This window comes from Doryrhamphus excisus, chromosome 14, assembly GCF_030265055.1.
Source record: "Doryrhamphus excisus isolate RoL2022-K1 chromosome 14, RoL_Dexc_1.0, whole genome shotgun sequence".
In the NCBI taxonomy this organism is placed as follows: Eukaryota; Metazoa; Chordata; class Actinopteri; order Syngnathiformes; family Syngnathidae; genus Doryrhamphus; species Doryrhamphus excisus.
Window position 1 is genome coordinate 20,598,337 of NC_080479.1, and position 26,321 is coordinate 20,624,657.

Here is a 26,321-nt window from a genome sequence, read left to right on the forward strand (position 1 = left end):
GATGATCAAATGATGACCAAGTCCATGCAACAGAATCCTTTAGACCTTATGTCCCGCACTTATCCTCATTTTTATTTGTTGAAAAGCAAATGCTGGAGCTTGGTTGTTTTGAATACATATTCCAAGGTTTGGCCAGATTGAACCCATTTGTCTTTATTGTAATACATGCATTGATGGCAAGTGCGTGGAAGAAAAGAAAGGTTACAATTTACACTCACCACCAATCACAACACAGTACATCTAGAGAATGTTAGACTTACACAGGGGGCTCAAATACACCTATGTTCTTACCTTTCTATACTACTCACAACACTAAATAAAAAAGGAGTATGGTAAAATGAATCAAGTGTCAGAATAAAAGGCTAGAGCATTCTGAACTTAAATAGAAACAAATTGTGAGTCATATCGGATTGGAGAATTTATACAAAAACGCTGCTGCAAAGAGGGAGCGTTTAAAAACGAGCTTTCTTAGCGGGACCGTCAAATTCCTCACGGACCCTTCCATAACTGGAGTTACCAGAACCCAATCCTCTGGAAGCGCCCTGACCAAAGCGCTCATTGCGCTGGAGGGCAAATAGCCAGGGAGGTATGTGTTGGGAGTCAGCGCACACAGTTCATGTCCATGTGTGTATGTATGGATGCATAGCAAGAGGGCGGTTTTAGATCCGAAGAATTCCAATATGAAGGTCCACAGGTGCCACAGGTTACATACGGAAAAGGAAGAGAGGGTAATGCTTTCGTTAGTCAGTGCCTCCCTAACAGCCTCCGTCTGCAGTGCATGCCGGGCCACGGCTGTTGGCACCGCTTAGCATAGCCACTATTGTTATTATTTCATTGATTTGGGAGGGCCCTATGAAATCTGCCACAACGACACGATCTAAACTCTTTAAACATTCTAAGACCGAATCCTGTTAATTGGAGTCCTTGTTTGTTGAAGACCGTTCATCTTTGGCCTAACAGTCCAGTTGCCTCCATATGACCTTGGCGTGTGACCAGGGCCTCGATGACTCTAATCACGTTCCACAAATACAACTGACTGCTGTGAGGCAACAGTGGAGTCAGCCAAAACGGCCATACACTATGGTGGGACGTTTCTCATTTCACGCGCGGCTTAAGTGCTTAAGCTTTGGCATAAAAATGTTTCATTCTTTAATAAATGGATGAAATTCAGGCCGTTACACCCAAAAAAGCTAGATTTCATAGGGTCCTACATTTACAAATACTATATTAACATGACATGACTGACTATGGTGACGACTGACACCAAATATAGCTCGTTCACCACATACTGTATGATCATCAGGTAAAACATGTATCCCAGCCACCAGTATTTACTGTATTTGCTGCCCACACCAGGAAGGACATGCTGGAAAACTCAGGTGGATGACACGTAGCACGAATGTCAGCATTGGCTGGAGCAACATTCTAATATAGGGTTGGGCGATATATCTTATGTACGGGTATAGTGGTGTACTGGTAGAAATGATAAACAGGGAGTTGATGACTGCGTGCTGCGGCTGTCATGGTGAGGAGAAGGAACGTTCGTGTGTGGAGGTATTTACTCGCCAGTCGTGGCACTAATTCATGACAAACACTGAACAACCCACCCCACCTACACGGGTTGAAATGGTCATAAACGCCAGCTTTAGAAGTTGGCTGAATCTCCTCTTCCAGACTGTGAATGGAAGCTAGCATGGTTAGCTTGTGTGGATGAGTATATTTCACCAGGTTGTGTTTTACGGCTTTAACGTCGGGAAGGTTTCACGGTGCCCCACGGCAACGTGCGGCTTCTAAGTGAAAAATACCAGAAGCACCTCTATTTTGGAACGTAGCTCGTCTTAGCCGTAAAGGCACATTCTCCACATACTTCAGTGACCTTCCTTCAAAATAAGAGCGCAGTTTGCCCCGAGTCTGGGCAGAAAAAGTACCTTCCATAATGCAGGTGGAATGACATGGGTGACTACATCTTCTACACTTGGGTTGAAGATTTAGTAGCAATGTGTGCAGAGGTTGACATCCCATTCGAAAAGTTAGCCAGATTGTTACCAATAAATACATGTTCTTTACAGTTTGATGATAGGGCTTAAGCTTTGTAGCCCAGACTCTGCTGAATTAAAATTTCATATCGTATCATGATACAGCCACATAATATCCTGATATACGCTAAGGTCCATATCGCCCAACCCTAGTCTAATCTCTCAAGAGAGACCTGTGTCTGACAGAAGTATTTTGCACATGGAGTGAATAAAAACAACTCCATAAGGCGATGTCAACAGACGTGTTATACCGTCATTTCCGCTGTACAAGCTGCAATTTTTCTCTCACGCTTTGAACCCTGCAGCTTGTAAAGCCATGCCATGGCCAAAAGAACTGCAGTTCCCATGATACTTAACAGTGCAGCTTCAGGACGACGCCAATATCACGTTGAAGTGTTATCCAGCAATCCTGTTTTGATCTGACACATCTTAAGTAGGTTAGAATGACTACAGCTTCTGGTTGAACTGCCAAGTCCAATATCATCAGTGGCTTTCCAAAGGCTGGACTACTGCATGATGAAGAGGACCGCTCGAGCTAAAGGGCTGGATTGCCTCCAGATAAAAGTGACACCGGGAGCGACGATGATAAAAATAAATGATAAAAGGAACGTGGGGGCTGTTCCATTGAAAGAAGAAGACTGAAGCAGACATTGTGATGGACTACTGTTGAACTAGCCATGTTTGGGGAAAATGGCATTCATGTAAATATGCAGCTTAGACAGGCGTGGCCCGTCTACATAGCTGTTATCTCACAAATCTGATATTCTTTCAATTTAGTATGTGTGGCTTACATACTGGTACACTGTTTAAGTGCGGAAATGACGGTATACTGTACGTCTGCGAATGTGTACACATGATTAAGCATGTCTGCTACCGCATACCAGAAGTACGATACATCATCGTTGTCCTTGTATTTGATCTATAGTGTACCACTCTCGCTGACTTAATGGCATAAAATGAGTTATTGTAAATCATGTTATTGTAGGCTGAATCCTAAAGGCTGTTCCAACACGCTAATGACTACTTTTCCATTATTAAAATGCTCTTCATTTATAGCTAGGCAATCGTTTTACATGCAAACAAGACTGAAGACCATGTGTGTATGATATGGCCAACTTCTACTTCAACTCAAGTCCTAAGCAACAAGAACAGGTAATCAACTATTTCACAAGGCTGTGTGCCCCCCCTCCAGGGGTAAAAATTCAGTCATTATTGACATTCTTCCTTTGTTACTTATTAGACCGTCCAGCCTGCCCTAAAGATACTTTTCTACATAAAAAAGTTAAGTGCATACATGTGTAGGTTTGCAGTACAAAAACAAACCAAAAAACGCTCGTATACACCATCGTTCTGCCAAGGAGAGGTGCCTGTCCAACTCACAAGAGACAGGGCTTGCAATACCAGAACCATCCACAACACAAAATGTGGCATATGGAGAGAAATATTGGCATTTAGTGCAGGCTGGCGGCTCACTTGAAAATACCAAGAACCACTACTAAACGTGAGGGGGGGGGGGCTGGCTGCCTTGCCAGTGAAGAACATTTGTATCAACAAGCAGCAAATCTGGATGCAACCTGCCATCCTGCTTAGACTACATCAGCTCCGAGTCTTCTCCCACTGAAGAGAAAGCCAGATACAAGAGCTTCCGATAACGGGATACGTTACCATTTCGTTGCTCATCAGGGATCCCGGAGAGGACTGCTGCCCTTCAAATCCCATTGCACTCAATGAGAAGCTCTGGCTGACGGCACCAAAGGACACATCTACAAAGGACGACAAGGGCTTAAGAAACCGAAACAGGTCCTTTCTACTTGCCTTCAGACGAACTGTTAGCCGTTTCTAATCAACACGGTAGATTATGAAGCAAACAAAGTGAACCTACCTCCCATGCCCATCCCGCCGGAAGAACTCATTCTCATCTCTCGCTCCCTCTACATGAAAGACATCTGCAATTACATCAACGGCCTATCTGCCACCTTATCGCAGGAGTTGAACTCACGTCCATGAAGTTGCCCATCCTGTAGCTCTCCTCACGTTGACGCCGCATCTGTTCTTCCATTTCTCGCTTGCGAAGCATCTCCTCCTCCCGCCTGCGACGCTCTTCCTCTTGTCTGCAAACGACCGCATTAACACAAGCAAATAAAAAAGCATGACGATATCAATACCTTAACTGCATCTCCTTCCTCTTCTGCATCTCCTGACTGTGCAACTCTTCCATGCGGCGCAGTTCCTCCTGTCGCCTCAGAAGATCTGCAAAGGAAGGTGAAAATGGGATGCGGTCTGAGGTTACCTTGCCAACAGATGAATGACAGCAGCCATCTTTTCTTACCTTGGCGGAGCAGGTTGGCCTGGTGCTCGTGGTAAGCATCTTCCATCTCACCTTCGAGCTTCTCGCGAGCCTCACGCATGTTCTTCTCCACCTGCTGCCTCTGCTGCTTCTCCATCTCGTCAAGAGACTTCCAACGCTTGGAGTACTCAAACTCAAAAGTTCCAGGGCGAGCAAAGCGAGGAGGCTCTTCACGTTCTCTGTTGCCGTAAGAGAACACAGGAACATCAAGTCAGTCGTGTCTGCAATATGGGTGCAATATGACAACAGCAGTGGGACACGCTCACACTTGATATCTGGGGTTCTTCTGTGCCAGTTTCTCAGGCAGCCCATCTTCATCATCAAACTGCTCAAGGGGCTCCACAACTATGGGTCTTGGCGAGCTGAGAAGGTGGACACAAAAACATGAAATCGTCCAAGGATCGCTGAGAAGCATTTCTTTACAGAGCCAACTTACGTGGTGAGCAGAAAGACGCCCTCGTTGCAACGATCCAGGGCCTTCCTGGCAGCAGGCTTGGAGGCGAACTCCACGATACCCTTGCCGGTGGAGCGCCCGCGGTCGTCAACAATGACGATGGCCCTTTCCACCATCCCAAACTGTGAGAAGGCCTCCTCCAACAGCTCGTTGGAAACATAGGGTGACAGGTTCTTGATGGAAAGAGCTGCCGAGTGTGTGGCAAACCGGACACGGAGGGTTCTTCCTTTCATTGGCATGTCATCCAGCTCAGCTTTTGCTATCTCAGCCAGCGCACGGGACTCCTTTACATAAAGTGAAATACGTTGTTAACATGTTCGTCTGTATGAGTTGTCGGCTTTCACTGTTCTCTCACCAGTCGAATGAAACCAAAGCCTTTGGCTTTGTTGATGAAGACCTCACTTGGCTCGCCATACTTGGAGAAGATCTTCCTGAACTGCTCCTCTGTGATCTCACTAGGAAGGTTGCCGATGAACAGACGGCATCGCTGCGTATATGTTTTCTCACCAGGCTTCAGCAACATGGACAATGTCGCCTTGAATTCCTGCTAAACATACGGAATTTTTGTCCATTTATTGCACGTGATGTAATGAAAACATTGCATAACTAGGGCGGGCAAAAGTAGGTCATTGTCATTTTCATCGACGCCATCTTTAAGCCTCGACCACCGGCCATTACGACATTGGTCCAATTCCGCGGATATGGGGGTAAAAACTGCCACGTCTCTATTCCAACATTTCATACGAAAGGTCTAAAACGAAACACCACATACCGAGAAAGTAAAGACACAATGTTTACAGATAAGCGATTACGAAAGTTTGACGCTACGGATTTTAAACAAGATGGCGGATCGACGGCAGCGCGAACAGTGGGTGCGCTCGATTTCACAATGGTTAGCGAGACAAAGAAAAATACATCTTCTGAACTGGTGCCTTGGAGCACCGCCCCGCTGGATTGCTAGGTGAGATATGTTGAACGCAACGGTACATAAATAAACCGCATCTAGCAAACACGCACGTCGACAATTTCAAACAAAAATGTTTTTGACGAGAAATAAAACTGTGTAGCAAAACCAACCTTTGTTTGACTTTCATTCGAAGTGCTGCCGGCTGCCTCTGCTTGTCCTTGTTGTTCCTGGCTGCTGTCCTTATTCATGTGAGGCCCCGTCTTCGGGCCTGTCCGGTTTTGTTGATGGCCAAACCTCTGGTTCTGTTGCTGGCCTGGCCTCTGGTTATGTTGGTTTTGCTGCTGGCCTGGCCTCTGGCTCTGCTGCTGGCCCGGCCTCTGGTTCTGTTGGTTATGCTGCTGGCCCGCTCTCTGGTTCTGTTGGTTTTGCTGCTGGCCCGGCCTCTGGTTCTGTTGGTTTTGCTGCTGGCCCGGCCTCTGGTTCTGTTGGTGACCCATCTTCTGGGTTTGTTGCTGGCCCTGCCTCTGGTTCTGTGGGGTTTGTTGCTGGCCCTGCCTCTGGTTCTGAGGGGTATGTTGCTGGCCCTGCCTCTGGTTCTGAGGGGTATGTTGCTGGCCCTGCTTCTGTGGGGTTTGTTGCTGGCCCTGCTTCTGTGGGGTTTGTTGCTGGCCCTGCCTCTGGTTCTGTGGGGTTTGTTGCTGCCCTGGCCTTTGGCTTTGTGGCTGAGTTGCCCTCTGGTTCTGTTGCGGGGCTCCTTTCTGGTTCTGTTGCGGGCCCGGCTTTGGACTCGTCAGCGGTGATTGGTTCTGCTGCTGTCCGTTAGCGTTCCCCGGCTCTGCCTTGGTCTGCTGGTTCTTGTTGGCCTGGTTCGGCTGGGGAGATTCAAGTTCCTGTTTGTGCTCAAGGCTGGACTCTGAGGGGGGGGTTGTCGGCTTTTCCGGCTCCTGCTTGGGGGATGCCTGCTGCTTGTCCATTGGGCCTTTCATGGTGAGAGCAGGCCCGGGGCTCGGCGGTGGGATGACTGCTGGCTTCTGTTGGCTCGTCTGCTGTCCCTGGTTGGATGGCCTGTTGAAGTTATTGTTCGGTCCCCTTCGATTCTGGTTGTGGAATGGGTGATTCCGGAATTGGGGGTTGACCATTAGACCACCACGCATCGGACCGCCGACGCCGCCACCTCTGCGAGGCTGAAAATGATTCATCCCCATGCCGCCGCGGTTGTTATGATATCGAGACATCGATCTTCCCACCCGACTATGTACTTAGAATGGCAATAAACACCGTGGACGTATCGCACACTGCTCGCGAAAGGGTTGAAACGTGTCAAAGATGGCGACCAACGGCTGAGGCTGAACTAAAAAGCCTTTCTTCTTCTTCTGGCACAATTGCCACGCCCTACGTCGCCTATTGGCCGTTTTTTAAGAAGGCGGTCCTGTTTTGATTCCCGAGTAGCCAATGGCTGCTACTTCCGTTTGGTCACTCGGTCTTTAACCCTTAGCATTCCGGAGTACGGTTTAGCGAGTTTACCTCCTCCACGAGGGGGAAAAACACCCTAGTAGGTAACGTTTGGATTTTTTTGTGTGTATACTTCAAATATAACATGTTTAATTAATTGAATGTAGTAAAATACTTATTTACCTTCAGTTCAACATTTAAGAAAAAGAAAACACTCATTTACTGTTTTTCTTGTCATTTATTCTGCATTACAAGAGCTCAGAAACAAAATGATCATTACAAACAACAATAAAGGATGACATCACGACAGTGCCAAAAAACAAAAAAATGGTCCATTACACAAAAACAACATATGTAAAAATTCCAACATACAATCCAGGAGAAACGGCATGAGAAGGTGTGACACCATCACGCATAGTGGAATAAAAAAAAGAGAGGCAGCAGTGGAAGAGGATACAAAGGAAACACCTTTGCATGATTTCATACGTGACACGACTGTGAGACATTCATTGATTTGTCAACAATCAAAGTTCTCCCATCAACTTTGCAAACGGAAGAACGCAAAGGAAGTCAAAGCAACTGGCAAAGGAAACCGCACACCGCCTTGCTAAAGTATTGGTTAACTTTCATCTGGACAAGCACCCGTCACTCAGGTTCCTTAGCCGTGGATGGGTGGGGTTAGACACCAGGTGCCAACGCAGCGGGAGGCGGCAAGACGCAGTTTCAACTTGGCTTCATCAAATAAAAACAGCACCGGGTGCGAAGGAGGGGGCTGCCAAGCGGACACACAACAGCGACACAGGAGGGGACAAAGGAAGACAGCACATCAACAGGAATCTTCCCTGGACAAGCGACCCATGATGAGTGTGACCACTTGGTTATCGTCATCCGATTCATTGCTGACAAACGTCTGCGTGGAAGGAAGAAGGGGTGTGCATGGCTCTTTCCTGTTAGGGAACCACAGATCAACGAGGGTGAGAGGTCCGTGTCACGAGGGGAAGGGGGGTTGTCACAGTCGGATGAGGAGGTGAGGTCAGATCCGAGGCAAGTACTTCTCAATGAATTCCTTTACCGCCAGCATCTCCTGCAAGCCAAAGACACAGACGTTACACCCAGGACAACTGACTAGTCAAATACTGTGACATGACTACTATCAGGAGGAGCCGAGTATGGGGTGTGTGGGGGGGGGGTGCACGGTATTCGGGCCCACGCTCTGAGCATCCGCTGTGACGCCTCAGAGGTCTATGGCAAAGAGCTGCAGTGCTGGCAGCTTGATGCTTGGTAACTTGGAGCTTGGTGGGTACAACCAGCGCGTCAACCGTCTTCCTCACAAAGAGAACGTTTGTTTCCAAGGGAGCTCAGGGGAAGCTAGAGGCCAGCATCACAGGCAGGAGGAGGAACAAAGGAGCGTTTGATTTGCTGGCTTCAGGGAGCTACTTGTAATGTCATGTGATCATTCCCCATATGCTGCTGATAATTAGCATGTACATCTATTCCGTGTTTGGGGGTCTTGGCGAGCACATCGCTACACCGTACTGACAGTAGTTGCTACTCTGGTGACCTTCACAGCTGCATGAAAGACCACCGTGGCGTGCGCTGGTTCCCACACCTGAGAGCAGGACGAGTGAGGGACCCCCGGGTATGTTTTGAAGGTGATCATCTGCGGGTTGACGATGCATTTGAGCTTTTCTGCCGTCATGGCACCAAAATGCACAGGGATCATGTCGTCGCTCTCGCCGTGGCACTGCAGGATGGGCAGGTTCTGGTGGCCATTGGACGCCTGCACAGGAGAGATCCCACATCAGCACGCACTTTTCAAAAGCACGCTTTCAGAACCGATTCCAACAAGCACCGAAGGGAAGGTCTTGTGAAGCGGCAGCCAGCAGCTGAGGGCCACGACGCCGGCCAACTGGTGCTGGCAGGTCAAGGCGGTGTACAGGGACAAGGCCCCGCCCTGCAGGAGGAGGAGACAACGTGGGTATCATCACTAGTGTTTCAAGGTCTTGGAAGCTCCTGCCGGGCTGCCTACCTGAGAGAAGCCTCCGAGCATGATGCGGTGAGGAGGGATGCCATTTTTAGCCTCGTGTTCAATGATGGCCTTGACTGCAGGGAGACCAGAGACATCACCAAGGCAGTCATTACAAGTCGAGGAAATCAAACATTGATCCCAAGGAATCCCGTTGAGGTCCAAAAGGGGGGCCGTGACCACCATTCCCTGATTGTAGACGTATATTCTGCCCTTTGACCACCGAAGGGAGCTATAGGCTTGCTTTCCACGAGGTGCACCGCCCGAGCTTGGATTAAGGAACCCGTTCTCTGTATTCTTCTCTTTGGCAGCCATTTTGTTTCGGGGTGCCACAGCTTGGCCGTAAATGCTTCATGTGCGTTTCACTCCTTGCTATTTGTCCTACCTTTAGTCCCCCCAAAAGCTTTCAGTGTGTTTCAGGCCCTTTAGCAGGCCCTTTAGCAGGCCAGCAAGCACAGGAAACCATGCAGTGTAGATCAGCGGTTCCCAAACCTTCTACAGCCACGTACCCCGACTCCTGCACCCTTCATCAACATCAACCTTAGAGAAATATTATGTCATATATCATCTTCTATGATATATATATCATAGAAGATGATTCATGGCCTCATTCATGTTTCTAGATTGTAGTCATTGCGGGTGAAAGATGTGTATTTAGCATGGTGACATGGTGATAGACGTGACTCATAAGTAGATACCAGTAGATACCAGTAGATACCAGTAGATACCAATAGATACCAGTAGATACCAGTAGATACTTCCTTCATTTCAGCTTGACCCAGGATGGCTATGGTCTAAGTCTGCATGTACGTTTCATGGCAAATAGAAGGGGAAGGTTGACCAATCCCGATGAAGCTTGGTTTAACGTTGGTGTCCAGCTCCGAAAGGACCACCCCCACCCCCCACCCCCTCTAATGTAATAGTACCTGAAATAGAAAAGTACATACGAGCAACAATGAAGCCTCATTTTGGGGTGAATCTCCATCACAGTGCCAGATTGTCACGGCTGGGGCCGTGTGGGGATGGAACACCAATAGCAATGACATCTTCAAGGTGAAAGGTCATTCACACGTACCTGTGTGTTGGTATGACGCACACAGAGCAAGGACCAACTGCCACGCTGCCTCCTTCCTGTTGTTCTCCTCGCACTGAGGCGTTCAGGCGCACTCATAATTTGGAGTTTTAGGTGCCAATTGTTTTTCATTTTTATTGACGTACCCCGGGCGTACGCATACCCCACTTAGGGGACCACTAGTGCAGAGGATGACCCCAACTCACTGTTTTCAGCCGCCTTCTTGATCCCACACTCGTCCTCTGGGATGTCGGGGCTGAGACCCATCAGGTCGAACCTGGACACAGACAAAGTCACTTTTAGTTTGTTTCCACCAGCAGTGTGGGAGGGGCCGTGTGGGAGGGGCCGTGTGGGAGGGGCCGTGTGGGAGGGGCCGTGTTTACCAGGCGGGCATGGTGACGTTCCTGCTGAGGGTGACGGGGATGCGCGGCCTACGAGAGGACAAGACAGGAGGATGAAGACCTACTAGAGCCCCAAGGTGGGCTGCTTTGACCGCTCAAGGGACTCACGCGTGGGGGCAGATGAACTTGACATGAGGCAGCTGGATGCCCGTCAGGGTGTCGGCCCACCCGTGCCTGACAACAAAGAGGGATGATATTCAAGCGGGGGGGCAGCATTCACCCTTACCAATACCGACCGTCCCCGCCAGACCCGGCCCCGGCCCCCAACCAAATACTGCACAGCTCATGCTGTTCTCTCTTCTTTCTGTGTTCTCTTCTTTTCTACATCTAGTCTGATGTCGAGGAAAATATCTCAGCAATTTGGGAACGCAAGGAGGAAGAGCTTTTGTCAAACAAAGCTGGTCTTTCTTTTGGGAGGAAAGGAGATGCTCATCATCAACTTACCCCGTGTCTCCCAAACCATGAAGGAAGATCACCTGCAAGGTAGGGAAACAAACAGTTGAACTACTAATCACAAATATTCAACTCATCCACATCCTACTTGCAGCATACTGGATGTACCGCCTGCTACATCCTCCTACTTCTTCTCATCATGGCAGCCTAGACCTCGGCTCATATACACGTACATATACACCCTAACGCTCCTACTACACCACATGGTGGATAAAAGAAACAGGAAGTGACGTTGGGGGAGGACGGCCGCAAGAGTGGCCCATGTTATGATGAAGATGATGATGTTTATTATTGTGACTGTTGTGAGATCGTTAGGGTTAGGGTTAGGGTTACGAAAGCCCGTTGTTCCAGAGAGCATCAAGTCTGGTGCTTGTGTGTTACTCGTGACACCTCGTGGCCAGTGTATACACCTCATCAACATCTCAATGGTAACTTTACGGTGTACTTGAGGTGCTTCCGCCATGTTTATGTTTGATAATGCTTCATTGAAGCCATGACCAGCTAAGGTGTCGGACTAGCAGGCTGTAGTCAGCTAGCTAACGTAATGGATTCATTTGGGGGAAAGCTGATGGACTGAGGGTGCCATGTTGGAACCGCAGGTACGCACACGCACGCAGGTCACATCTACACAACTAAAAAAAGTGCATGTTGCCCTGAAATCAGACAAAAACTCACCGCTGCAGTCTCCTTCTCGTTCCCGGACACCGTCACAGTCTCGGCGAGCAGCGGCACAGACATGTTGTTGCCACACATACACTGACAGAGTCTGCAGGGGGAACAAAGAGCACCTTCACACCTTCACTTTACTGCGTGGCTGACACCACCTTCTCCTGCGGGCCCACATGTGGGTCATCTTGGTCTACTGAAGTCCATACTGAACATGCCAAGCACGAACATGCTGCAATGCCACGGCCTTTTCAAGGAAACCTGCACTTTATATCCTTTCATTTGCGCTTAGGTGGGTCTTCTGTGTGTCGTCAAGCTATGACAAGAGGTGAAGACCTCATGGATGCCCGTCATGGGACACACCTACTGGGCCTAGAAGGGGGACTGCTTACAGAGCTCCAGAAATCTCCAGCAAGGTTTTCCATCCATGCTGTGGGCGTGTAGTAACAGCTACGTTGAAGATAAGATAGAACATAGAAAGGAAGCTCCAATAGCTAGTGGCCAGGTGTCATCACGCCAGGAACGTAGTTCCGCCTACAGACATATGCATGATGCCATGATGGAAATTGAGGTTTTTCTAGGCGGAATAGGCGTGTCCCGTGACGCGCCTTCTTAGCCGCATCTCTTATCTGTTTTGCCATCTTTAGAAGCAGAGGAAAAACTAGAGGTGCGTGCTCACAAGGATTGTGGATGATGGCCAAAATGAAACGAAGACCAGACCAGACCAGACCAGGTCTACCTGAACAAGGCAGAAAGGTCAAGGAAAAAATATCTTGAAAATATGAGCATATATATTGCAAGCTACTAATATCATTTCTAGTAGGTTACACTCTACTGCACTGTGTGTGTACGGATGCTAGCGGCCCCGCCTCCACCCATCCAGACTGTATGACTGAGAAGAGGGCTCACTTCGTTCATGCGGTTGTTCGATGAACCCTCTTCCTGCCTTTTTGGAGGACCACCACATCCCCTCCCATGTTTCAGTGTGTGCCCCCCCAGGGAAACCCCTTCACTGAAAGAAGTGGGAGGAGCTCTAATCAGGATGATTGACGGCAGTCTAACCTTTGGTTCCTTCCACGGCCCCCACAACCATCCCCAAGAGCGAGCACACAAAGGAGGCAATGCCTCTCCCTCGGCCCCTGGGGTGGGGGGGGGGGGGGGGGGGGGGGGGGGCTCAGCACGTGTTCCAGGCCACTCCCAATGATGGCTTTCTAAATCTAACCAATGACTTGCTATGAATGTAGCAGCTACACATCCACCCATATTCCACTTGACCCCTCATCACGCTGCTGCCAACCACCACCATGGGAATATACTGCAGTCCTCTCCCGGACGCACTCGGGATGGGCGATACGGTGGAATTAGGTATCGGTCCGATACCGTCTCAATATTTCACCTTTCAATGGTTTGGTGCGTGACAATATCGACGATGGAGCGATAAGAGCGACTCAAAACCAGCAACAGCAGATACTTGGAGAACAGTGACAGCGATCTCATCACACTAGCATCGACTCGATACAGATTCTACCCCAGTTATCGACCAGAGCAACATTTGGATCGATCCGCCCACCCCTCCGCATGCACACAATACACCAGCAGATCCGCATCCGTCAACGGGCGCACTAATCCGGGTCACTCTTCCCCGCTTGGGGCCGAGTGAAACGGCCAAGGCGGCTAGAAGTGGCGGTTAACGCGGAGGAGGAAGTCGGTGGCGGGAGGGTGTCGACGAAGAGAACAATGGTGGCTTCTTCTTGGCTCATCGCCGCCAGTGATGGCATTCAGCCGTGCGAGCCCGCCACCTCCCCAAAGAAACAGCCGATAAAACGGACCCCCGCGTCGGATTAAACCCCGACTAATCCGGCCACACGCACACGTACGATGCTAGCAGGCTACCACAATAACTTGTTATTGTCTGCTACCGGCGAGCTGGCGTAACGTCACAAAATGGCCACCCCGGAGTTGGGCTTCTGGAGCGACCCAAAAGCTCCGCGGTGTAAAAAGGTCAAATATGAGGGAAGGGGGGCGTTTAAACGACGGCCCGCCTGCTGACACAAATTCTTGCACTCACCGCTTTGCTGTCCCACTTCACGACGAAACGGAACTTCCGGTTAGCGTCAGCACACAAGTAAGGGGTGGAGCCGTGCGTAGGCACGTCACGATATAACCACGCCCACTAGAGATAAGCATGGTTTGAACTGGGAACTAATAGCTAACAGCGAAAAGACCAACTCAACCAAATATGCCAATAACTTATACATATTTCAGCAGGTATGTATATTTTAGGAGAATATAATGATAAAGAGAATATATAACACAGCTGAGGCCTCCACAGTCGCCTAAAAACAGAATAAAATCAATTACTAATGTCGTATTTAGCAATGAATGAAGTTAGCTTAGCAGATTTTAAAACGATTAGGACCGTCAAACATTCATCCATTTTCTACCGCTTATCCTCACGAGGGTCGCGGGGGTGCTGGAGCCTATCCCAGCTGTCTTCGGGCGTGAGGCGGGGTACACCCTGGACTGGTGGCCAGCCAATCACAGGGCACATATAGACAAACAACCATTCACACTCACATTCATACCTATGGACAATTTGGAGTGGCTAATTAACCTAGCATGTTTTTGGAATGTGGGAGGAAACCGGAGTACCCGGAGAAAACCCACGCATGCACGGGGAGAACATGCAAACTCCACACAGAGATGGCCGAGGGTGGAATTGAACCCTGGTCTCCTAGCTGTGAGGTCTGTGTGCTAACCACTCGTCCGCCGTGTCGCCACCGTCAAACATAATGACATCAAATTTTGTAGTGTAATGAACGCATGCGCATCATGTCAAGCCACACCTCTCCGTTATGGCGGCAGACGGAAGTCGTGTCGTTTCACCGCAGCCCGACCCACTTGAATGACTTTACGCTAAACGGTCCACAGGCATGTTTGGCACAGCTGGGGTAGGCTCCGGCTTACCCCCACCCTCTGCAGTGCCATCCCACCAGCATATACGCGCGCCCCACTCACAAAGACCAAAGGAAGCACATGTCCTCTTTGTCACTGGAGATGCCTTCACGGACACCCTCTTTATTCTGCCTGGTAAATACACACAAAGACAACAAGTGGATATTCATATCACTCAAATACTTCAAGTATGTTTGGAACAACATGCCACTTCCTCCTAAATGTCTTTGAACGCAACTCATCTTTCATGAGGCTCATGGAAGACGACGAGGCGGTGCGTTTGGGTCTTTCTCTTCCTGTCATACTTGACCTGCACGGGCGCTCTGATCAACGTGTTTTATTTTAGCAGCCGCTACCAGCAGGTTACCAGCGAGCGCCGACGGGTCTCCGCCACAACATCAACTAGAGGGGAAGTGCCGTCGAGCGTGGCCTCCTCACACGCAGGCAAAGAAAAAGAAATGCGTCGCCAAGCTCCTCGGTGACGGCCTCCGACGTCCCGGTCATCGCGTCAGGAAATGAAGTTGCTTTGAGGGATCATGCTCTCCACTTTGTGGTCGGCAGGGTTGGCCGCCGCCTCGTAGTTGCAGATGGTCACTTGGTGTCTGTGGGCCTTCAGGGACGCAGACATGATGTTAGACAAAGCAAGGGGAGGGCGTCAGACGGAACGCCATCCTCACGCAGGGTGCAACCAAACGTATGACAACACAAGCCAACCTGGGCGCCTTCACGGGTATCCAGGTGATAGATGCAAATCCAAGGCATGCTGGCTCACTTCCTGTGTGTGTGGGATTCCCAGCATGCCTTGCAGGTTCTACACCAGTATAAAAAGCTCTGCTTTTGTGTGTTCCTCGTGTGTTTTTGGTTGCACCCCGACATTTGGGTGGAAAAGCAAACGTTCCAGGTTATCAACAGCCTGATGACGGAGGGGGTGTGTCTGGTCACCAATGCTAAAGATGTTCCTGCTTTAGCATTGGTGACCAGACACCTAAGACTGACCTCGGAGTATTCCCCTCTGAGCCCGATGTAGTAGACCCGGGTGCTCCGGTCTCCAAAGTTCTTGGAGATATGGATGGAGAGGTGCTGGACGTTGGAAAACCGGGCGATCCTGGAGGTCACACAGACAAATTAAAAAAAAAGGAGTTACCACCGCGGCCGGCCTCGTCGACCACAGCGAGCCTCACTTTGTCGGGTACTCCAGCTGGGCGCTGGGGTCTCGGTTGAGTCTGAAGGCTTGCTCCGGTTCCCGGCCCGTGTCGTCAAAAGACATCTGAGGGATGTTCTTGTACCTGGAGGCGACACATCTGTGAGAAAGGGTTCCCTGCTCCCGTGCTTTAGGATGTCGCTTCACTCACAGCCGGATCTCGGCCGGGTGAGAATCGTCGTCTTCTCCCGAGATGATGATGCCTTTCAGCTTGACGCTTCCTGTGAAACTGAGCGGGAGACGCCGCGGTCACGGCCACAGAAGCTAAGCACAACGCTGTAAGACAATCCTGCCGTGACGCTGGAACAGCAGAGTGTGCGTTTCTCTGCTGTGAGATTACACCACCTCAGAGGCGGCATCGGGCCCAGCAGGGAAGCGTGCAAGTAGCGTCGCGTCCACAACTTACGGGATATTGAACAGCAGCTCCTCATCCGCGTCACTCTCCACATACTGCAGCGGGAAAAAAGGGAATGATCAAGCCCAGTAGTATCGTGGCTCAAACCACCGTGCCGGCCATCAGGGCAGTCATGTTGGTCACATGTCACTCGCTAACACGCCAAGCACAGGGGGAGGGCGCACGCTGGAGGGGTAAGGAAAATGAGCAGCAGGAAACAAAAGCTGAGGCTTTGTGTTTCAGAGCATCTTTCCGAAAGACTCGCAAAAACCGTTGCCTTCAGGTCTGCGCATTTTCATTTATAGTTTCATGTTTTCTAGAAATACTTCCACTGCAAATATTTAGAAAATTACAAACCATACACACAATCAACTTTCTCTCAAATTCTTGAGAATTGGCTTCCATGTTCAGCACAAATGAAGCCGTATAATAAAAAGTTTAATGTAAATACATGTTTGTATTACAAATTCATTTTACACACATTTGGTAAGAAATCAACTTAAGCAAAAATTGTGATCTGAGGAGTCATTTCGGAGCTGAGCCAAAAGAACCGACTCCCTTAAAAGAGCCGATATTGCCATGACCAGAAACACAGAAAGTTATCAAAATGCGTCCCCTCGTGGCTGTGCCTCGTACTGCAGATGGCAATTTAAAGATGAAGATAGACGTTTAAAGATGGCGTTTCAAATGAACTTTTGGCGTCACATCCAAAATAAAGGTTGTAGGATGATATGGTACTGCCGTGTGGTACCCACCCCCGGCAGGCTGCATGTACCTTGTCCCGGTCGTTCCGCTGGTCCCACGGCTTGAACACCAGCTTGCCGTCGCCGTCCCTGCTCTCGTTCAGACACTGCACCTTGTCCAGGTCGATGCGTCGGTACAGTCCGTACTCGATGCCCCTTTCGGCGGGCTCATGGGAGCCTTCGCAGCCGCAACCGTGGTGGTGGTGTCCGCGGCCGTGTCCGGACATGGCGGGGCGTCTTCGTGTCCCGGAAAGAGGGAATAGTTAAGCGGTAGCGAGTGGCTGCGGAAGCCGGCGTGAGGACTTCCTGACAAACACAACTTTCCCTCGGCACGAGCGCCCACTTCAAACACCAACCCGACTCATACTTCCGGGTTATGCTTTTCATAATAGAATTCCATGTTTTTCATCTCTGAAAGTAATTGTGAAACGGAAACGTTTAATAGGTAGCATTGCTCGTGTAAGGGACCAAGTAAACTGTCATTGGTACAATAACAGCACTCTCGCCAAAGTATAGACCATTCTTACGCCATTTGATATTCACTTCCGGGTCATTGATTTTCAAATCCATTCTCACAAACGATTACACATCTTGGGTATTTTTAATGTGTGTTAGAGCTGTTATAATTGGCGGACTAAATCAATAGTAGCATTCTTTCTTTCTGTAACACAAACAGTTTGGGCTTCTGTGTATATATACTTCCGGTTTAGGGGTTGTAAAATAAAACTCGTGTTATTGTCTCAGGAAAATGACAAAGTTTGGATGTAAAATGTACTACTGCTGGTACAAGTGACGATGACGGACTCCTTACATGCAGTAAGCACAGCGTTTCTTTCCAAAACAGATGATTGTTGGCTGCAGTCGTCTGACTGTCATCCAGCCTTACTTTGAAAGGGTGGACTCTGTATTGTGGTCACGTGGATGACAGACATCTCCACACGAACACAATTGGGCAAAAAGTCCTATTTAATACAAATGACCATAGAACATTTCTTAAAATCTAATAAAATGACAGGTCTTCATCTACTTCCTTGAGGGTCCAAGTGGGAGGGGTGTCAGGACAAAGTCAATAAATATCACATCACTTTGCTTCTTCCCCCACGCCCCCACCCCCCACCCCCCACCCCCGGCAATGGCCAGTGAAGCAGATAAGAGAATATGTACACAGTCGGACAGCAGGAAAGGAGATCTTCAGCTTTTTCAAATGCATGGCGAGGTAAAACAAGTTGCTGTGCTGGTTTGCAACGTGCCCCCCCCCCCAGCCCCCAGCCCCCAAGTATGGACATGAATGTGATAAAAACTTGAATTCCACCTTTTTGTCTCTCCTTCACTGAACTATCACAGAAAACAAAAAGAAAATGGACAAAAAGGTTAGGTTTGGTTTGACCCCCCCCCCCCCAAGGCCTTAATTAAAAGCCACTGAAAGGTCACATGTTTAGTTGGTCGGGGAAGGAGCGCCACCCCGGTTCAATGGAAAGGAGGCGATGTTTCAGCTCCTATCGGCGGGAGAATCTATTCTTGAAAGCTTTGATTGTTTTGGCCATCATGGGGGCGATTTCTGGGGAAAGGAGACGACATGAGATGGCGACTTTGCAACAACGGACGGAACTTCCTCCCAGGATGCAGTCTTACTTTTCACCTGTGGCTTTTCCCGGGAGGCGTGTCCTCCACCTGTTGCCCCGCCTCCTGCTGCTGGGGGCGCTGAGGAGCGGGACGAGCTGGGTGACGGGATGAGGAGGGAAGAGGAGGAGCGGCCGGAGTCGCCGGAGTAGTCGTTGCTTGCTGGTCTTATTCTGAAAGAGCCAGGAAGAGGAAACGGTGATTTCAAGTGCTAAAAAAAAACAGGAAAGAGTCATCGCTGGGTTAAAATCTTGGATGCGGTGCCGACTTGATGGGCGTGGCGGCGGCGGTGGAGGCTGCAGAGGAACCGTTGGTGGTGCCAAACTTTTCCTGCCGGCGGCGGACGTCTCGCGGCGGCTTGGCGGCCGAGTTGACAAACGCGATCTTGACCTGCCGCCCTGCACGCCAAAGACACAAGACCACACGTCCTGACTTTGGAGAGCTGGCTGACCGAGACAAAGCGTGGCGGCACGCCCCCCCCCCCCCCCACCTTTGGGCTTGTTGGCGTGCGCCGAGCTGATGTTTTGGGTCAGCCTCCTCAGGCGCGCCTCTCGCTCGTCGTGCAGCCGCAGGTAGAGCTCCCTCCAGGACTCGTACTCTTGGGGGGTCTCCCGCTTGAAGTCCCGCTGACAGTGACGCATCCACAGCTCGTCCGATTCCTCGGTGAACCACTGAAGACAAGAACATCTCCTGTGAGCCGTTTTAGCGGCTCGTACTGAGGAAGAGGAAACATGGCTCACCTGGTTGCTCTGCTCGATGCGATACAGCTGCTCCGGGGTGCACCGCTCCAGCACCGGCTGCAAGATGGTAAACGGCACCCCTCCCACCTCGGCAATGGCTGACGCAGAGGCAAAGCCAGGCATTGTTGACGGGGGGACTAATCATAAGCTCTGGTGCCCCCAAAAGACCCCCCCACTCACAGTCGATGTTGTTCTGCAGCACTCGGATGCACTGCTCGTACAGCGTCATCATCCGGGGCAGGTATGAGGTCTTGGACCCCGAGTAGACCACCATCTTGGAGTTGAATCGCTTCCCCGTGAAGCCGGCGTCCTCCTCGTCGTTGTAGACAGGACCTGGGGGGAGAAAGCGGGGGGTCCGGTGGGACACTTGGAGCGCCACAGATGCACGCTGTTACCTTTCCGTCTCTGAGGGGACAGCGGCGTGATGTCGATGGAGGGCAGAGGTCTGTAGTTGGGCTGGATGTCTGGCAGAGGGATTTCAGGAAGCGAGGGAAGAGGTTCCACCGCCTGCACAGAGCATTCGTTTGCACCTCAGTGACTTCCTCCAAAACCTCCTTCTAAAAACCCGGTGCCAAGTCCTCCCGGAAGGGTGGAACCTCCGTTTCCTTCCTTTATTCTCCAAAAGAGACAAGTTGACTTGTTCGTCCTAATGTGATGACATGACATCATACCTCGCTGTTCTTTCTTAAAGGGGACCTATGATGGTGGAACGTTGCATTCTGGTGTTAGCGCATGCCATAGCAACCGATAATGAGGTGGGCACATTTGGAAGTGTGCCCTGAAAGAAGGTTTTCCTGACTCCGGCTCACAGTGACACCACAGGGAATACGATGTGCCCACAATATGGGCGTGACCAATTATGGCGGAGTGGCCGTGGGTGGAGGCGGGCTGTGGGAGCAATAAATGAAAGCCAAGGAACTCCAGATGGAATGGGTGCCGATTGTGGAAGATCTAGAAAGCTTTGCGTGCGGGTTGTGGCGCGTAGCTGCTCAAAAGGAGTCCACAGCTCAATCCAAAGGACGCATCATCGGTCCCCTCTCATGATGTTTTTACAATGTGCCGCACTTTGGACACCCCTGGTTTAGCATGTCTCACCTTTCTGCGTTTTGCCGGAACAGCCGAAGCCAAGTCCGAGTCAGACCTCCTTGTCCTCGTAGCGCCGTTGGTCTTGCTCGCTTTGGACGAAGAGGAGGAGGATGAAGATAAGGGGGCGGGCTGAGACGTGCGGCGATGAGACGGGGCGGTGGAAGCGTGGGAAGCGTGGGAAGCGTGGGAAGGGTGTCCGTGTGACGTCGTCGTCTTCTTCTTCTTCTTCTTCTTGACAGAGGACGATGTCGGGGCATCGTACGTGAGGAAGGACTCGAAGGACATGGTGGGGGTCTCAAAGTCGTCTTCCCCGCTGCCCCCGGCACCGGGAGAGTCCTTGTGCGCTGGCAGCGGTCGCCCTGGAAACAACAGCACAGACACAGGAAGTTCCTTTGATGTTCATATGCTCCAGTCCTGCAGGTGGCAGCATCACAAGGCTGAGCTGTGAGAAGAAACGATGAACAACGAGGAGGAGTCAAAGTGAGTCATGAACTCGCCCTCACCATCATCTCCGCCCTTCCTGTCCTCATGTGACTTCCTGTCCTGCTTGGTGGACTTAGCTGGCGGACTCGGTTCCCTGTCGGCACGCCGCTTCTTCCCCTCGCTGCGGGGGCCTCCATCACGAGCGCCCGGCATGTGGTGTCGGCGCTGCTTGTCGTGGCGGTGGTTCCCGTGGGCTTTGCCGGGCTTGGCGTGTTTGTCGTCTCTACGGGGAGGCGGGCTGGGTTCCGGTTCCGGCTCGGGGCTGTCATACTCGTCAGACTGGTCGCCCCCCGGCCGCCGGGGGCTGTACTGCTCAGGCCGCGGTGGCGAGGGGGAATAGCTGGCGTGGCGGCTTCGCCCTTCATCCTCCTCTTCCTCTTCTTCTACGTAGGACGGCTCTTTCTCCTCCTCGGGGGAGGGCTCCCGCTGGTGCCGTTGGCCCGCATCACTGGAGCCTCGAGAGTGTGACCGTGGCGCCTCTTTGGCGTGATTGCCGCCGCTTCTGTGGTGGGACAAAAACACCAGCATCAATGATGGCGCCGCCTGGAGTGACTGACAAGTAGACCGGCCAATGACTGCACAGACATTCTCACAAAGACCCTCGGTTCATGACAGCAGCATCCAAAAGGCTCTTCCTACTGAATTGGAAGAAATCTTTTTCTGTTCGCTCAAAAGGAATTGAAATATTGATTTGAATATTTGGACTTTTCAATCTTTCTAAAGTTCACTGCTCTTACAAATGCGGTGGCTGAGTGGTTAGCATGCAGGCCACACAGTCAGGAGATGGGAAGACCCGACTTCCATTATCGGCCATCTCTGTGTGGAGTTTGCATGTTCTCCCCGTGCATGCGTGGCTTTTCTCCGGGTACTCCGAACCCCCCCCCCCCCATTCCAAAAACATGCTAGGTTAATTAGCCACTCCAAATTGTCCATAGGTATGAATGTGAGTGTGAATGGTTGTTTGTCTATATGTGCCCTGTGATTGGCTGGCCACCAGTCCAGGGTGGACCCCGCCTCCCGCCCAAAGACAGCTGGGATAGGCTCCAGCACCCCCCCACCATATTGAGGATAAACAGCATCAATGGAGTGAGGATGGATGGATGGATGGGTGGGTGGATGGATGGATGGATGGACGGATGAGTGCAGACGGATGGGTGGGTGGATGAAAACAATGATAATGAGTTGATGGAAAAATGAGAAAGTATCCAGGAGAAAGGCGAGCAGAGGAATATTTATTGGAACGAGTGGTGGTACGAGGCTAGCAGAGCCATGGTACGAGGCTAGCAGAGCCATGGTACGAGGCTAGCAGAGCCATGGTACGAGGCTAGCAGAGCCATGGTACGAGGCTAGCAGAGCCATGGTACGAGGCTAGCAGAGCCATGGTACGAGGCTAGCTTACATGACGTTAGCAGGTGCTAGTTGGGAAAAGCAGCAAAATGGAGAAAGATGTGAAACAAAGCTGTTCTTGAAAGGCGTTCTTTTTGCACAGATATTTCTGATGGGTGCCATCCTGGGGTCCGGTCCTTTGGCGCGCTGGTTCCCATGATGGGTGGATGACGTTTCATCACTACCGCTTCTTGCTCCTTAAAAGCAATAAAGAAGAAAAGAAGAAAAGGAATGCAAGAGGAAAGGCTGCGTAGCATCCAGGTACCCCAACAAGCATCCTTCATCAAGCATCACAATGAAAAGCCTGGAGATGACTAGCTCGACATACAATGTCATGGCTAAGATTAGCATTAGCTTAATGCTATCTCCTCTAGAAGAGAATGTACTCCTAGAAGTACTTAGCACTCGTCTATTTCTATGCTCCCGTATGCAGCCTTCACAAGATGAAAAAAGGATTGCGCAATGAAAATATACTCACTTGAAAATATCCTTCTGCTTCCTGCTTCAAACTTGTTCCCAGGTGGGGGCAGGAGACCGCCCCACAAAGGTGATCAAGGTGGAAAATGAACTTCATGGAGCTTCTTCAACTTGTCCACTCATAAATGTATAAACGGAGGTCAACTATGAGGCCATCCATATCTTCCAATTGTTATTTCTAGATGCATGGAATACGGCGACGTGACTTTAGAGCAGCATGCTTGGTGAGCGGCCAAGCAAAAGGACAAAGACGAAAAGACGAAAAGACGAAAAGACGAAAAGACGAAAAGACGAAAAGAGGGGGAAAGAAGCTATTAGCGTGCAAGGTCGCTGCTTTATTTGGTTTTTTATTCCCACCCTCTCCTGCCATCACTGAATTCAGCACTGGGGCTTTTTGGGGACGGGTTGGGTTGTTCACGTGCATGTTCACGTGCATGTTCACGTGCATGTTCACGTGCATGTTCACGTGCATGTTCACGTGCATGTTCACGTGCATGTTCACGTGCATGACAACACCAACATCGGCTTTGGCAAAAAATCAAGACATTTCAGGGGTCCTGAAGGCCAACCCCCAAAACTGGCTCAGTAGCGCCCGCTTTTAACTTGGCCACCAGTTTGACAGGATGCCACTAAATCATGACGGGATGCACAGAAAGGCTCAAGGAAGGCGGCCATTTTGGTTTGAGGCTGCAATTAGGGGCGGAAAAACAATGGTTCTATTTCAACAAAGCGGATGAAAAATCAGGCCGTGGTCCTGCAAAGGATTTTAGGCTGTTCCAAGGGTGTGGGCGGGGCATGGCAACAAACATTCATCCATTTTCTACCGCTGGTCGTCACGAGGGTCGCGGGCCCTGGTGGCCAGCCAATCCCAGGGCACATTTCGACAAACAACCCCCCACACACACACACACTCCATACCAATGGACAATTTGGAGTGGCCAATCAAGCTAACATGTTTTTGGAAAGGGGGAGGAAAGCGGAATCCCCGGAGAAAAGACACGTATGCGGGTACGGGGAGAACATGCAAACTCCACACAGAGACGGCCGAGGGTGGTATTGAGCTCATGTCTCCTAGCTGTGAGGCCTGCACGCTAACCACTCGTCCGCCGTGCAGCCTGGCAACTGACATTGATATCAATCAGACAATTCAGGACTAAACCTGCAAAGGTCAATGACTGTGCTCCTCGAGGCCGGGTCTTCATCATAATGGTCCTCCAGCTAAATGATGACTTCCTTGTTCACCCAGCAGCACCCAGTGGCAACATCATCATAATGGTCCTCCAGCTAAATGATGACTTCCTTGTTCACCCAGCAGCACCCAGTGGCAACATCATCATAATGGTCCTCCAGCTAAATGATGACTTCCTTGTTCACCCAGCAGCACCCAGTGGCAACATCATCATAATGGTCCTCCAGCTAAATGATGACTTCCTTGCTCACCCAGCAGCACCCAGTGGCAACATCATCATAATGGTCCTCCAGCTAAATGATGACTTCCTTGCTCACCCAGCAGCACCCAGTGGGGTGCAGCAAAAGGGATGCACGCGTCACCCTGGGATGCTGCTGTCAACTTTCATTCCTTGGCTTGTCCTTGTGTTTTTTTTACCTGTCTGCAGGCTGCGGGACGAGCTTCTTCCACTTGGCGACCAGGCCTTTTGCCACCTCGGCGGCGACTTCGTGTTTCCTAAAAGAGTTGACCGTCTTCCCCACTCCAGTTTCCTACCAGAGAGGAAGAGCGCCAGTGAGTGAACTGGTGGAAACTTTGACGCTCGAAGCAGTACTCCCAAAGAGGACAGAGATATTGGGCTTTTGGCTGAAGCTAAAACCAGGACTACTAAAGCTACCTTTTGGAAGTCTTGTATCAGCAAGGAGTCTAAAGAGCACTCACCACCAGGATGTCGACGGTCATCGGAAGCTCGCCCAGCCTTTTCAGAGTCTTCAGGAGCTGGACCGAGAGGGAGAAAGAACATCAACATAGTGCATAGGATGATTTCCATTCACAGCAATCTACACTCATCTCTTCAAAATGACGTCTTGGTGTCTTCACTTACCTCCAATCTGCCACAAGGAGCACTTCTCTACCTCGGTGTTTACATTAGCACAGCACCGCTTGTACAAAAGGATAGCCCGAATAACGTCATCGTTTTGAATCATCTTTAAAGAACCGGATCCAATAGAAAACATCCCAACTTAGGTTCATATTTTGTTTGCGTGTGTTAATCTGTCATCGTGTGGGAGCTGGCTAGCTAGCTAGCGAGCTAGCCACTTGGCTAACTGAGCTACATTGGCCCACAATAGCATCGGACATTTCAATTCATCACTTGTGTGAACGCAGCAGGTTTACGCCGGTTTCAAACCGTCGTTATTCGTCAAAAATGGATTAGATGATCTGTGAAGCAAGTTTAAAGGCTCGCGATTATCGTGACGTTTAGCGCGAGGCGTTCACGGGCCATCGGATAACAAGCAACTATTCCTACAAGCGTCAATATTCATACCGTATCTGCACTAACATTTAGACACATAGGTCTCCAATAATGTCCATTTTAAGGTTGGTTGGAGATGCATGGCGTGTTTTTCGTGTGTTCGGGGACGTGGCAGAGCAATGTAAAACACGTAGTAAACACAGACACACAACTAGCAAGTGTTACACGACATGAGTCATTCTCCCCCATTCATTAGTGAGGATCGCCGGATGCCCTAATCCATTGATAACGACTGTAAGGGTTAACCCTAAAAGTCATACTGAAAATAATTAGCATGCTATATTCGTCTGTCGCCATCGTGTGTACAACATTGATTTCATCGACAATCATACAGTCATATGATCCCGTCGTACGTGAATGCATCACCCCAAACACTACGCTAGCCGTCCAGGATCGGCGGAGGCCTCCGTCGCCTTCGGGGCTGCGGTGACAAACGGCCACGAAGGTCTGAACCAGTCGCGGTCCAAGACCTCGCCGATCCCACCGCATCGCATCCCGGCATTTGTTACCTTTCGGGGCTCCGGACTCTCCATGAGCCGGGACTGAAGTCTGTCCACTGTTTCCAGCAGGCCCTCCGCCATGTTTACTGCTGGCAAATGTTGGCCCGGAAGCGGCTTCATCCCGATCGGGAAGCAAATTTCCGCAACTTTCAGGCGTTGTTTAATGGCCATTTTCACGACAAAACACCCATAAAGTGTCCGAATAAGCGACTATTGAACTCCTACTAGTCGATCCGACGTGAGGGAAGGGGTTTATTCTCTGCCAACTTGTTGAGGGAGTCGATCAAAGACGGATGTACGTCATCATACACTTGTTGACGTCAGAACTACACGACGTCACAGTTTTTTAAAGGTTTATTTCTCACGCTTGTGTTACTTTGGATAGAAACCCGATGCAGTATATTGGACAATATTAGACCGGAAGTTTCCAGGAAAAGGT

General features: G+C 50.2%; 4 protein-coding genes across 10 annotated transcripts; all 4 read right to left on the bottom strand.

The window, feature by feature from the left end:
- Window positions 1–133: 133 nt before the first annotated feature.
- On the bottom strand, window positions 134–7,141 carry sfpq (splicing factor proline/glutamine-rich). 4 transcript variants are annotated; one of them, XM_058047911.1, is made up of 11 exons: window positions 6,420–7,141; window positions 5,915–6,299; window positions 5,193–5,384; window positions 4,820–5,121; window positions 4,650–4,745; window positions 4,366–4,562; window positions 4,202–4,286; window positions 4,036–4,147; window positions 3,919–3,967; window positions 3,702–3,799; window positions 134–563 (listed from the first exon to the last, which is right to left on the bottom strand). In XM_058047911.1, the coding sequence occupies exons 1-11, from the start codon at window positions 6,977–6,979 to the stop codon at window positions 453–455; spliced, it is 2,187 nt and encodes a 728-aa protein (XP_057903894.1). In that variant the 5' UTR covers window positions 6,980–7,141; the 3' UTR covers window positions 134–452. The 4 variants fall into 4 exon arrangements, with proteins under 4 accessions (XP_057903894.1, XP_057903893.1, XP_057903892.1 ...); XM_058047910.1 differs by having other exon boundaries at window positions 5,915–6,152; window positions 6,186–7,141; XM_058047909.1 differs by having other exon boundaries at window positions 5,193–5,381; window positions 5,915–7,141.
- Window positions 7,142–7,414: 273 nt separating this feature from the next.
- Window positions 7,415–13,938, bottom strand: lypla2 (lysophospholipase 2). Its single transcript, XM_058047919.1, has 10 exons — window positions 13,883–13,938; window positions 11,824–11,914; window positions 11,140–11,171; window positions 10,804–10,869; window positions 10,678–10,725; window positions 10,501–10,571; window positions 9,226–9,299; window positions 9,049–9,150; window positions 8,806–8,976; window positions 7,415–8,280 (listed from the first exon to the last, which is right to left on the bottom strand). The coding sequence occupies exons 2-10, from the start codon at window positions 11,899–11,901 to the stop codon at window positions 8,230–8,232; spliced, it is 693 nt and encodes a 230-aa protein (XP_057903902.1). The 5' UTR covers window positions 11,902–11,914; window positions 13,883–13,938; the 3' UTR covers window positions 7,415–8,229.
- Window positions 13,939–14,817: 879 nt separating this feature from the next.
- On the bottom strand, window positions 14,818–17,543 carry pithd1 (PITH (C-terminal proteasome-interacting domain of thioredoxin-like) domain containing 1). The gene is made up of 6 exons (XM_058047920.1): window positions 17,140–17,543; window positions 16,377–16,420; window positions 16,122–16,199; window positions 15,951–16,055; window positions 15,766–15,874; window positions 14,818–15,379 (listed from the first exon to the last, which is right to left on the bottom strand). The coding sequence occupies exons 1-6, from the start codon at window positions 17,332–17,334 to the stop codon at window positions 15,278–15,280; spliced, it is 633 nt and encodes a 210-aa protein (XP_057903903.1). The 5' UTR covers window positions 17,335–17,543; the 3' UTR covers window positions 14,818–15,277.
- Window positions 17,544–17,722: 179 nt separating this feature from the next.
- Window positions 17,723–26,175, bottom strand: eloa (elongin A). Of its 4 annotated transcripts, XM_058047914.1 has the most exons (12): window positions 25,892–26,175; window positions 24,788–24,844; window positions 24,506–24,618; window positions 21,057–21,538; window positions 20,563–20,912; window positions 19,863–19,974; window positions 19,648–19,800; window positions 19,468–19,565; window positions 19,218–19,398; window positions 18,996–19,125; window positions 18,740–18,900; window positions 17,723–18,665 (listed from the first exon to the last, which is right to left on the bottom strand). In XM_058047914.1, exons 1-12 carry the CDS (start codon window positions 26,051–26,053, stop codon window positions 18,604–18,606), a joined length of 2,061 nt encoding a protein of 686 aa, XP_057903897.1. In that variant the 5' UTR covers window positions 26,054–26,175; the 3' UTR covers window positions 17,723–18,603. The 4 variants fall into 4 exon arrangements, with proteins under 4 accessions (XP_057903897.1, XP_057903895.1, XP_057903896.1 ...); XM_058047912.1 differs by having other exon boundaries at window positions 19,218–19,565; XM_058047913.1 differs by having other exon boundaries at window positions 19,468–19,800.
- Between the last annotated feature and the right edge of the window lie 146 nt (window positions 26,176–26,321).